Source organism: Miniopterus schreibersii, assembly GCF_964146895.1.
Source record: "Miniopterus schreibersii genome assembly, chromosome: 14".
Taxonomy (NCBI): domain Eukaryota; kingdom Metazoa; phylum Chordata; class Mammalia; order Chiroptera; family Miniopteridae; genus Miniopterus; species Miniopterus schreibersii.
Genome location: NC_138114.1, coordinates 47,777,923 through 47,791,081, shown reverse-complemented (window position 1 = coordinate 47,791,081; position 13,159 = coordinate 47,777,923). Strand labels below are relative to the sequence as shown.

The 13,159-nt window shown below is 44.1% G+C and overlaps 1 protein-coding gene across 18 annotated transcripts in view; it reads left to right on the top strand.

The window, feature by feature from the left end:
- ABLIM1 (actin binding LIM protein 1) overlaps window positions 1–13,159 on the top strand; it is a gene marked incomplete at its 5' end in the record, with an annotated part of 227,952 nt that overhangs the window by 131,552 nt on the left and 83,241 nt on the right. For all 18 annotated transcript variants that reach the window (XM_081158067.1, XM_081158059.1, XM_081158063.1 and 15 more), the window contains 2 exons: window positions 2,306–2,489; window positions 4,499–4,608. In XM_081158067.1, the coding sequence (XP_081014193.1) occupies window positions 2,383–2,489; window positions 4,499–4,608 (217 nt within the window). The remainder of the gene's footprint in view (window positions 1–2,305; window positions 2,490–4,498; window positions 4,609–13,159) is intronic.

The window sequence follows — 13,159 nt, the reverse complement described above, 5'->3', positions numbered from 1 at the left end:
GCCGCGCCTTAGCGATGGCACAGCAGCAAGAATCCGAGGGGCCCTGAGTGGGGCATGTTTTAAATAATTGATCACCGAGAAGGAAGCGATTAATCTCTTTCACTGGCAGCTCTTATGTTTTCTTTTTATGAAAGGAATCTCTGCTTTTCCCCGGGCATATGTTAACTTGCAACTAAAGCAAAGACAAACGGGGCACCCAAAGTTAAAGATCTAAATAGTTTTTAAAATCTAGAACTCTACTGAAGTTTGATCTTACTCACTGAGATTTTGTGATCACTTGGATGGGAAAACTTTGCTTTGTGCAAAAGTATTTTAAAAATACTTTTAAAATGTTAAAAGTATTTGCTAAGCTGTTAATATAAAACAGAGCAAAGCTTTAAAAAAAATTGTGGGTGATTGGAGGAGAGAGTAAAGGAAATTACTAGGGGTCCAAATGCATTGTTTTTTTCACTTCTCACAACGCTGAGAAATATCAAAGTTTGGAAGAGCAAATGAGTCATCATAACTGCTGATGTCACTGAAGGCTGAAATCCAGGGGGAACTCGTCAAGTTTGAGGCTCAGTTCAACTTAATTCAAAAATCATTCCCAGTATTACCTTAGATGCCAGGTTGAAGGTCCCTGGAGAAGAAACAAAAGAAGTAGAGATGCAGACTCATCCCCATAAAGTGCTTTGTCATCTTGTGGGACAATCACATGGACATAGAAGAATATTGAAGAAAAATCTCTCAGATATTCTGTGACCACCCCCCCCCCCAGGATTGTGTTTATTGCTGTTGAAGGAATTTGTGGTCAGAATGAGGTTCGTCCACATTTGTGTCCCCTCAACCCACAGGACCCGTGTGGCAAGGCTGAAGCAGGTGTGAGAACAGTGGGGACGCTGGCAGGTTAGAGGAGGCAGCAGGTGCTGGGTGAGCTGTTTTCCAGGTAATGTGATCACAGTAGTATTTATAGGGTGGCCATTTTCAGGCGTGATGGACTTAGGCCATCATCTTGGGTTACTTGATTGTTAATTGCAAAGGAGGGCATAGCTGTGGAGTGTTGATGTAAACAAAGGCTGATGAGTCCACAGTGCAAAGCTTGTTTGTAGGTTCTGTGTCACCTTGACTGTCTTTAATGGTTTGCAATTAATAAATACTGGTAACTGAGGGTGGGGGAGTAGTTACCTCAATCAGAATCTTCCTGTAAACAGCACTAGTTCATTTAGATGCATTAATGAGTCATGGAGAATAGTCAGAGGAACCCTGGAAGAGGCCTAATAGGTCCTTAGGCAAGCAGTTTAGTGACTGAACTCACCTCCTCCATACCCCAACTGAGAGCCTATTCCAGCCGCTGGCAGCAATAATCAAGAAGAATCCTGCATTCTTGGCCTAGGCCCTTAATTTTATAGACATCACGTAACCTTCGGAATTGGGGGGTTAAGATTGGAGGTTCCCAGCTTTGGCTGTGGCTTCCCAGTCCTTTGGCAGTGGACAGCTTCACTCTCAGGACCTGCCACAGGCTTTGTTTCTGGACAAGTTACTATGGCCTCCTCTGGTCTTAGACCGGTCCCAAGCCCCTGACATCCCAGGCCCTGTTTCTTTGCTCCATCTCCATAATGCACAGCTGTCGTGTTGAAAGAGACACTAAAATCCAGACGCAGCAAAGCATCCTCTTTTGCATGTACTAAGGTCCTAAAAAATAGTTTTATTTTGGACAAGTTCCCTTTTCTTTCCTCTTTTGCCAGTTATTTTTGCACTCTCGCTCTATAATATATAAATAATCGGCTTATCCTATTTACTGCACAAAGAGAAAATTAAACGCCTGAATTTTTCATAGCTTTGGGAAAGTATTTCCAGAGTGTGAAAAAATAGACATTGGACATTTCAGTTACTCCTTTTCGTAGAGTGGGAATTTATTTCTCAGCTCAGTAACAATCTTGGCCCAAACTAAGCAGTCGTGTGGGCAAGCGGTAGGTACCTTTCCTTAACTGCACTGCCAGGGACAGCTTTGTTCTTATTTGAGGCAGCATGAACCAAGGGTATCTTTCCATCAAAGATCATCTGATTATCTCTGAATCTTAGACATACCACAAAAGTCATTGAGACCCGGCCAATGGATTTTACTTGTATGAGATATTGCATAGCTCCCAAAGGATAGGAAACGAAAGGGGAGGGAGGCAAGAGAGAGATCAGAGCTCAATAATAAATAGCTCTTTGTACCAGTCCCCTCCCCTAAGCCCAAACCACTGAGATCATAGAGTAAGTGAACAGCATGCAGAGGGCAGCTGGACGGACGATGACCAGATGTGAACCTGTCTGTCCGCAGTGTGCGGCTGTGACCTGGCGCAAGGTGGCTTCTTCATAAAGAACGGGGAATATCTCTGCACCCTGGACTACCAGAGGATGTACGGGACACGCTGCCATGGCTGCGGGGAGTTCGTGGAAGGAGAGGTGGTGACTGCCCTGGGCAAGACCTATCATCCCAACTGCTTCGCTTGTACCATCTGCAAGTAAGTGAGGCTTCCTGACGGAGCAGTGCTGGGCTCAGCTGCCAGAGCTTGGGACGGACACCTTACGCCTTGAGTTGTGCTGAGTCTTCAAATATTCTTTTTCTGATGTGTCCTTAGATTTATTTATCTTTTTAATGTATTATCGGTCTTAGTCAGAAAAATAATTTATGATGTCCTCTTTTAAATAATATGACTCATTTTGAGAGGCTTGAAATCAAGTCTGAAAGCAGCTCTGGGTCTGGAAACATGAGCAATGAAACGTTGGGAAGAAATGACATAACTGATTCGAAAGATAAAGCTTATTTGGAAGTAGAAGTTCTTATGTGTGTGTTTGTGTGTGTGTGTGTGTGTGTGTGTGTGTTTAAAGTAGTCTCATTTACTCTAGAGGAAGGGTGGGCCAATTGTGTTCCAAATTAGACCTGATACCTGTTTTTGTAAATAAAGTTTTATTGGAACACAGCCATGTCCTTTTGTTGATGAATCGTCCATGGCTACTTTCAAGCAGCAGTGACAGAGTTGAGTAATTGTGACAAAAACCATATGACCCACAAAGTATAAAAAAATACCTATGAGCTGGTGTTTTAGGAGAAAAGTTTGCCAACCTCTGCTCTCTGGTCATCTGTCATCTACAAGGTTAATCTTAACTTCACAAACCAACTTGATTAAAATGACCGGTCAGAGAGAAGGAAACCATGACGTGTGGGTGGGAAAATTGCTTTTATTGTTTTGCTATGAATACTGCACATTAGAGAACTTAAGTTGGGTTTGATTCCTAAAACGAGATTCACAACAAGGGTCCTGATTGGTGGACACCACCTGCACGTGCCTGTGACCTGCCTCCCTAGCTGATCAATCTAGGCCAGCCACTGAACCTCTCTGGGCCTTATCTGACCAATGGAGAGGAACACTGCACCCCGAGAGGAGAGGAGACCACCTCAGCTCAGCATTTCTAAAACTTGAGGGTATAAGCATTTAAGACTCTCCTCAGTGCCTGTCACCTAGCAAATTTGTGGTGTGGTCGTAAGTCCAAATGTACTATCTATCTGTCTGTGTATTACAGTTAATTACCACTGTGAGGCAGTCAAAGGGCAACTTCAGGGAGTGGTGGCAGATGTGAAAGTAAAACTTATGTCAAGAAGCTTGACTTTGTTCTTAACTAATCGCTCTGACTCAGATGCGTGGGGATGTTTTGCTTGTGAGTTTTCTATTTCCAACTGACACAATCACACATTTGAAAACTCACGTTGATGAAGATTATTGGCAGATTGGCCAAGTGCAAGCAAGTAGGCATGGAAACTGTCCTGTGGCTATTAATGAATAACTTTAAAAATGCGCTCTGCCTGCTGAACTGGAAGAGAAACTGATAACATACGTGCAGACGTCAGTGTTTTTGCAAAATGTGCTGTTATTGATGAATGTCTCATGTGAAGGGAAATTCTCTTTCTGAAAAGAAGCTGATAGTCATTTTTAAACATATTTACAGCATTGTCATATTTCTCCATCAGCACAATATCACCCATTGAGATGTCCAGGGCAAAGTCTATCTAATTCAGCAGAATTTATCACATAGGTCTCGGGAACTGAAAGAGTTAACACTTGACCTGTAACCAGTTCTCTTGGGGAGGGGCCTTAAGCCTGAATAGGCATTTATGGCATTTGAGATGTTTCTTCATGAAGGATTTTCCATTTGGAAGATGGAAAGTTTTACTGTGTGTGCCCCGCTAAGCGACTTGGAGCATCCCCCCCGCCAGTGGGTGGAGGTGAGTCATTCATTCCCTCTGCTGTCTGGGCGCCCGAAGGAGCAGCGCTTACTCCCTCCTCAAACTGAGGCACGTTTGTCTGTCTGGACCGTAGCCAGCTGGCTGGCTTGGCTCAGATGGCATTTCAGACATTTGGGCTGGTGCTCCACCAAGAAATGGGTTGGCCCCGCAGGGCGGCAGGCAGAAGGAATAAAGAACAGGAATGAAGTCGCTGGAATAACCTGCAGAGCACTGTCCTTCTGTCCCCAGGCGCCCGTTTCCGCCCGGAGACCGTGTCACGTTCAATGGGAGAGACTGCCTTTGTCAACTCTGTGCCCAGCCGATGTCGTCTGGCCCTAAAGAAGCCTCCTGCTCCGGCAGTAAGTGCCCTAGCCCCTTGTTGACATGACTTCCTCGTAGTTCAAAGGTAGCTTAGGCAGATACCTTTCTTTTTGGGAAACTCAGAAAGTTTGGGGCCAAGAGCAATGCTGTCTAAGGCATTTTCAGTTGTAAAACATGAAGCCTTGATTAAAACCCATGCAATAAAGAGCACTTCCCTTATTGCAAAAAAGACATAAATAGGATTGGACATGAAACTGTGCCTTTTGACAGTAAATGTGAGACAAGAAATTATAAAACTTTACATTCAAAATGCCATCTCTAGTCACGGAGATTAAGGTGCGAGAGTATTTGGCGGTGATGTGATTGGTATCTCTGTGTGTTAAAAAACTATCCCCACTGTGCCCAGGGCAAATGAGATATTTTATACACACCCTTAAGTATTGTTCATTCGCCTGGAGGGGTTCTGACATTTGGCTGTTGGACAGATAATTCACTGAGTACCTACAATGTGTACTATTCACACTGGCGACACAGGTGTGAACAGAGCCAAGTCAGCATCCTCAGGAAGCTTGCTTTCTGGTGGCAGCAGGTAGACAGTAAATGCACACATGAAAATACCTACTATGTGGAGAAATTTGAGTAGGAAGAGAAATGTAGGGGCTGCACTGATATGGGTCCATCGAGGGAGAGCTCTCCTAAAAGGTGACACCTAAGGAGGGAGCTGAAAAAAAAAGTGGGAACAAGCTATCTGCTGGAATTTGTAATTCTTGATCACAGGATCTTGTCCAAACTGTGAGAATCCAAAGAAAACCGCCCTCCCCAAAATAAAAACAGTGGTCAGTTGCACGATTTCTTCTAGTAAATAGCAGTGGGTGGGCCAGTGAACCTTTAAGTGAGACATAGTCTGAACTCTGGGCACCAGACAGGGACACTCTACCTCCACCCCTTTCCTGGGGCATGAGGACGTGGGAGGGAGGTTGGCCTTGGTTTCGGTGGATTTTGCCAGTCCTTGGGAGAGCTGGAAAAAAGCACCGTTAGGCCCTGCTGGTCTGAGCACGTAAGAATGAGGTCAGCTACTTGTGCTCCGGAGGAATTCTGTGCAGTTTATAACAGTGATTCCAAATCTTCCTGTTGAAGTCAAAGGATCCTGATACCTGTTAAAGATGAGACTGTTCTGACCAAAGCATTTGCATAGAAATTGGATTTTGACCATCGGGAGGGAAGAAGAAAAGGAATGTTAGTGCATCGTATCCAATAAGGCTGGATCCTTAGCACGAGGATTTCTGTGCCCTGTGGATGAATGAATAGTAGTAGCCTGGGTAGAAAACGGCTACAGAGCTGCTCAGTCCTAGACCCCTGGCAGGATTTCGAGTCCTTACCTAATCTACCCCAAGCAGGCCACTGGGAAGGTGACCTGGGCTGGGGACTAGGCACCCACTGCGTGGGAGGACTTGCTCTGAAAGAACATTGCCAAAAACGTTGGAGGAATTCTTCAAGCTAGTTAAGAAAAAGAGTCCCAGGATAGGATGACAGCTGGGAAAGAGCATCGTGTCCACGGCCTATAATAGGAATGGCTGTGTCCCCACATTCTGTGGAGTCCTTTAGTCCAACTGTCTGTCTTGATAGGTGGGGAGATTGAGGCCCGTGGGCATACTCAAGCTACCCAGTAATAAGGTTGGATTAGAGGCAGGTCTTGGGCTCCCGGTTTGGAGCTCTCTGTTCTGTTTCATCTAACATTCCTCATTGTTTGGACTATGAAACAAAAGTGGGATATTTTTAAAGGGTCCCAGTTCTTTCCATCCATGCAATCAGGGATCCTGTTTCCTAGTCACAGCTCTGCCAAAATGGTTACTCCAGCTTTTATTAAACTTTTTTTTTGTTGCTTTATCGACCTTTCTGTTTTTTGTATGACATACATGTTATACACATAAAAAAGAAATAAAAATCTTAAGTGTAAAAATGTATCATACTCCACTTCATTACATCTCCAATGGCAGATGTAATAATTATTGCTTATGTGCAAATGGTTAGGACAGATCATACTTTCTCCTTCGCTCCCAAGTGGATGAAATCCCAATTCTCGGCAACTGCTTTGATCAGTTCTTTGTTATTTTCAACACGTGCTGGTCTATTTAGATAAATGCTCAAATAGTATTTATGAGGCATGTGGGTGCGGGTGTCTGCCAGAAAGAGAGCTCTTCTGTGTGGATTCACACGTGCCGAACCCCCGGGCGAGGCGGGCACAGGGGCACTGGAGCAGGGGCGTTTTCAGCAAGCCCCTGAAATTCACTGGAGCGCAATTAGAAAATACTCGGTTGCCATTTGTAATTCTTGGAGAATTTGCCTTGTATTTCAAAACTATCCTGATGCGACTCTGATTCTGTTCTTTTTTTTTTTTTCATTAACTTGGCAGCGCTTCTTACATGAAAGCAAAAAATGAAGCTCTTTCTTGATAATGTTCACAGAGTCGATGAAGTGCATCCGAGAACCAAGGTCCTCTTTTCCTCTGAAATGTTCTTTGAAAAATGAGTGTGTTCTTCTGAACCGCGGTTTTCTTTCACGCGCCCTGGCAGGTTTTCCCTGATCACCGAGGAGCAGGTGGAGACAGGACGAGAGGGAGAGAGGAAATGAAGAGTGGCCACCAGAAGCCAAAAAATTGACACAAAATAGTCTGAGTTTGAGCTCCCTGGACAGAGATGCAGTTTCCGTTTCTCCCGCCCAGGCGCTGCTTTGTCTGTGTGCTCTGGTTTCGAGAGAACTCCCAGGGAAGTGCCTGCGCTTCTGCCACCTTTCTTCTAACCTTTCTATCCATTTTCTTTTCTTTATCGAACGTTCACATAGTAGTCGCTGTGCATCAGGCGCTGTGTCACTGGGCAACAAATTTTAACTCTTAATTCTCATTGCCACCCTATATGTTGATGTGAAAACTATCCCCCTTTCCCAGACGCCGAGACAAAGGGTCACAGAGGTTAGAGACTGTGCACAAGATTACACAGACACTAAGTGGGGGAGCCGGACACAAACCCCAGCTGTCCGGCTCCAGATGCCATTACCAGCCCTGATATTGATTTGACAATGTAGGTATCGCTGTCCGGTTTTCAAAGATGGGGGTGCTGAGCCTTGGAGCGGGAAACTGACTTTTCAGGTTATCCATGTGTCCTGCCCCCGGGGCTGCGCGCTTTCTACCTGCCACGGCTGCCTCCCTGTTACAGCAAGACTGGGTGAATGGAAACCATCAGGAAGTTATCCATAGAAACAAACAACTTCAATTAAGGATTATTGCCCCTGAATTAATTAAGACTTGCTGCATCTAGTCTAATGCAATTTGAATTCAAAAAGCAATAACCGTAATCATCAACAGAGATGATAGTAAGTTACCTCCCAGGGTTGTGACGAACGTTAATTAGACTGCTTTTACTATTAATAAAAAAATCAATGGCCTATGTCTAGCTGATCCATACTTTAGAAATAAAGTGTATGTCCAGGAGACATCATGCTCTGCCAGAAGGTTACACACCCCTTCAGAGCTTAATTCAACTCCGTTCTCCGTGTATTTGCCTGTAACGGAGGGACTGGATTCCCATGGGTTAAGGAGCCGTGCGAGGGGGAGCCTGTGTGTGACAACGCGAGCGTGGGGAATAGGGCTTGGATTGTCATTTCCTACGGCTCCCGTCTATTTCAGGCACCTGAGCAGGAGTGGGCTGCTGTCTACAATCACCCTTTCCATTTCAAAGGGAGTCTGACTAGTGTCTGATTGCGCGTGGGTTGGGCGGATTGACGCGAGGAACGCCCACGCATGAATACATGCAAACCCATCTTCCTCTCCCTCCCTGCTCGGTACAGCATTGTCATTATTCTGACTGCCTTTGGAACTCCTACAGGTATCAGGACAAATGCTCTACTCGGTATAAATTTAAATCATTTTAGGGAGGCGGGGAAATACATTCCCTGACAGTTCTACTTTTCTTTTTTTTAAAAAAGAGATTGGAGGGAGGCCTCACCTCTCTGGGCCTTCAGGGTCCCAGCCCCTGGCCTGGCAGCTCAAGTATTGCTCTACTGGGTAGGAGTGGGGTTTAGGGTTTACATAGCAGGCAGAGATTTATTGCAAACAGACAGAGTACATTGCAGAAAAGGAACATTTATATTCAGATTTTTCAGATTGAAATCTATAACGATTATGAGCCAGACACAAAGATCCCAGAGTGACACATTTTTTTCACTTAACCGGAGCATCGATGATCTCGGAAGTGTTCTCAGTGGATGGAAAGTTAATGGCATTCGGTTATTTGCTATTTTCATTTCACTAGATATGCCTCTTACGTATTGAGACCACACATTCTCATAACTTATCAGGAAAACTGGAATGATAATGTTGGAACAGCAGTCGTTCCCCAGGTTATTTTTAATTTGCCAGTGGCAGTAAAGATTTAGCTGTTCAGAGGACTGCTGTGTGTACCTGTAATTGTATATTCCTGTAGATCGTCCCAGAAGGATACTGAGAAATTACTATTAGTGCTTGTCTCCAGCAGGGAGGAAGGGAGTGGTAGGAGACAGGAAGGAAAGGAAATTATTTTTACTATGTGAAAAAAAATTTTTTAACCATGTGTATACGTATGACCTATTTAAAGCCAAAGTACTTTAAAAATAACATAATGTTTATTGTATAAAATAAAATAAAAGGCCCATTCATTCCAGACTGAAGTTTCAGAGCAGTTTGCCCTTGCTGTGACCTTCAGCCGAATGTGTATTAAGTGACTGGTCACACGATGGAAGTACCAAAACTGACATTCTACCCTTCCTTTTCTCCCTCCAGCCTTTGGAATAGAGTGAATGAGCTGATGTTTGCTAATGATACTGAGTCTGAGAAACTGACGTAGGACTCGCGCATGATTTCCTGTTTGGCCCGAGCCCCTGCGTGCTAGGAGACCACAGCCAGTTAAAGATTAATTATGAAACTCTTCACCGGGTTAAAGTTTACAACTCAATTAGGGAAATCTGGGCAAGAACAAACCTTCTTACAGTTACAATTTTTCCCCCCTTTTTATTGAATTTATAGGGGTGACACTGGTTAACAAAATTATACAGGTTTCAAGTACACAGTAGTACAACACGTCATCTGTACACTGTATTGTGTGTTCACCACCCCAAGTTGAGTCTCCATCCATCACCATTTATCCCCCCATACCCTTGCCCACCTCCCCCCCAACAACAAATTTTTTTAATTGAGGTAAAGTTCACATAATGTAAAATTAAGCACTTTAAAGTGAACATTTTAGTACATTCACAGTGTTGTACAACCACCGCCTGTGTCTAGTTCTAAAACATTTTCATCATCCCAAAAGAAAGCTCCATCCCCACTGCGTGTTACTCCCGGATCCCTTTTCCCGGCCCTGGCAGCTACCAATCTGCTTTCTGTCTCTGTGTATTTACCTATTCTGGATACGTCATATGAATGTGATTGTACATACGTGGCCTTCTGTTTCTTGCATCTTTCACTTAGCATAATGTTTTCGAGGTTCATCCGTCCAGGTTGTGGCGTTTATCAGCCCCCCTTTCCTTTTTCACGGCTGACTAATACTCCAGTGTATGGACAGACCACAGTTTGTTTATCCATTCACCTGCTAATTGACACTTAGTTCATTTCCCCCATTTGGCTGCTGTGAACACGCTTTACAAGTATTTGTTTGAGTCTCTGTTTTGATGTCTTGGTACAGTTTTAAGAAGGGTTTGCTAAGGACTATCCCAAACCTTGAAAGCAGTGGCCGCCGACGTTCTGAACGTCCCCCTGGAAACTGTTGGGCTTGTGCCCACGGTGTGGTGAGCTGAACGGCCCGCGGTGATTGCAGGTAGCAGCCTTAACCTGGGGGCTCCCGTCTTTCTCCTTCCCTTGTTTGCTCGCCCGTCCTCCCTCTTTCTGCCCCTTTCCTCCTCTACTTCTGGCCATAAATTGAGTGGAGGACCCCTTGAGCACAGCCTGCTGGTGGAAGACTGACCTTAAACGTTCCCAGCCCTGTCCAGAAGTGGATCGGAAGTGCTCGGGACTCAGGCTTTGAGCTTAGGACTCTAAGCTAATTAGCAGAGATTCTCAGACTCTCTGTTCTAATGCATTTGGGTTGGTACCAAGTCTGTTTCTCTGATGCTAGCAGCATCAGCCACGAGGATTCCTGCTTACTAACTTCATAATCAACTAGCAAGGGAGGAAAGGCAAAGAGTCTGGCTCCTTTAATTTCCCATTCAGATCCTAGCTGTGCAGGTGGGGGGAAAACACACCAACACCGGTTAAAGGCGAGAGCATCCTGACCTTAAGAGCCCCTAATACTCTCACAGAATCCTGGGAGCACTAGTTTACGGATCAGAATTGAAAATTCCTAACATGTAAATGGTCTATATTTGTAAAAATGAGCAAAGTAACTGAAATTCTGTAAGTATGCAGGACATCCACTTAACTGAAATTCTACAAGTATATGCTCTTTAAAAGGAGGAAAGATAGGACTTTTCCCCCCACCTATGAAGTGATAGAGGTCTTGGGAAATGGCTTTTGCTGGGCCTGCCTTCAACTATCCTGGGGAAGGCTGATCACCTGTTGCTATGATGGCCCATAAAGACTTGTTTGTTGTGCAGTATTTGTTTTCCAAAGACAAGAAGAACCTTCCTTAAAATAGCAGGTCAGAGGCCTCGCTGGACCGTAATGTTTCCATCGTGACCATCAAGACAGCAAAGAGAGCAACTGACCTAAGCAGGGCCACGGGTGATTGTGGAAAGTCTGGTTCAAGGTTACCTATTCAGCAGCTCATAAACCTTTTACAGTAATTCTGGGCTGTTTTTAGTGAATTTGAGATACACATTCTTTATAGCATTGAGACTCCTTTTGCATCTACATGAACGTTCTGAGCCCCCTCCCCACCCCCCTCCTCAATATATGTCTTGTGATGTCATATTGCTTTTTTGGCTAATAGCAGCATAGAATTTCAGAAGTTGAAAAAAAGAACTTCTACAAACTAACTCTTGGAAAGTGCTTAGCCTAAAACATTAGCAGTTTCACATTCCTTTTGCCGTCTACCTATGCCATCTTTTTTCCTACCCTTTCTTAGGGTGACCCCATATCAGGGCAATGGCCGTGACATGCCAAAAAAGAACTCTGTGGACTTATTTCAGTGACTCGTAAAGTTTTTTTAAAATGGACTGTGGCCAGTCAATATTTACCAACTCCTACACGCCTGCTTTGGAACCTGACAATACCGAGGAGCCCAGATGGCAAGGAGAGAAAGTCAGCATTCAACAATATCCCCCTGTCCGATGAATGTTGTTTTCACGACTAAATGATGTGGTCTTTTTGGTCAAGGGAAGGTTTTAAATTACCCAAATCCTTTAAACCTTAAAGATGTTAAAACTCTAGACTATCTCCTATTAAAAATAACGTAAGGATTTTTTTTTATTTTATTCATGAGTTGCAAACTGAGGGGCCTACAACAAAGGCCAGGCTGGCAGCCCAGGTGCGTGCAGTCAGTTCAAGCGTGAGGACAGGTAGCAACGAACATTTAGACCCCACGGTGTGATGGAAACCCTAGCAGACTGGGAATATCTGTCCTGTAGAAAGTGGGCGGCCACTATGGGCCTCCAGACAGTTATGGCCGTGAAGGAATCCATGGGGCAGGCTAATCTGACATGTGCTGAAGGTTGTGTTGAAGGCAGCTTGTTCACCCAACAGAGTCTGACCCGCATTCAGGTCACTCTTCTATGTCCCTTTTTTCTCCCTCTCTTGGATAGAGTATCTGTCCTCCATTTTATCACACAAGATAATGGGAAATCCATGCCCTGGAGGAACAGTTGAATGACAAGATACGATGTCATGAAGTTCAGGACCTCAAGTTAGCCAAAGCGTGGAACTTGAAATTTGTTCTTTGCTTTCATTAAAGCTCCCTAGATTGAGTCCTGGCCAGGCATAAAGTGCCTCTAGTGGACAGTCTATTAAAAGGATACCACTTGAATATTTTATAGGGTCTCCAAAGTCTTATTCCACTTTCTATTAATAACAGCCTAAATCTGAAATGATTTCATTTCTATTTATTTTTCATTCACGTGTATAGCTATGAACTTATGAGCTAATCTTTGTCAATGACAAATAGGTTTTCTTTTTTATTGTTATTTATAAAAAAGGATTTCAGGGAACATTTAAATTTTCTGGAACTTAAATGGGCAACAGTTTTAATACTGAAACTTGATTATAATTTTTATTCTTAATTTTTAAAATTTTACAGTAAAGGAAGGAAATACTCTGAACAGACTTAAAACCTCCATGGACATTTTTTTTTTAATCATCACCCAAGGATATTTTTTCCATTGCTTTTCAGAGAGAGTGGAAGGGGGAGAGAGAGAGAGAGAGAGAGAGAGAGAGAGAGAGACATCGATGTGAGAGAGACACATCAATTGGCTCCCTCCCGCACATGCCCCAACCAGGGCCGGGGATAGAGCCTGCAACCCAGGTACATGCCCTTGGCTGAAATCGAACCCAGGACTCTTCAGTTGGAGGGCTGATGCTCTAACCACTGAGCCAAACTGGCCAGGGCTGGACATTTTTTAACATCTCAG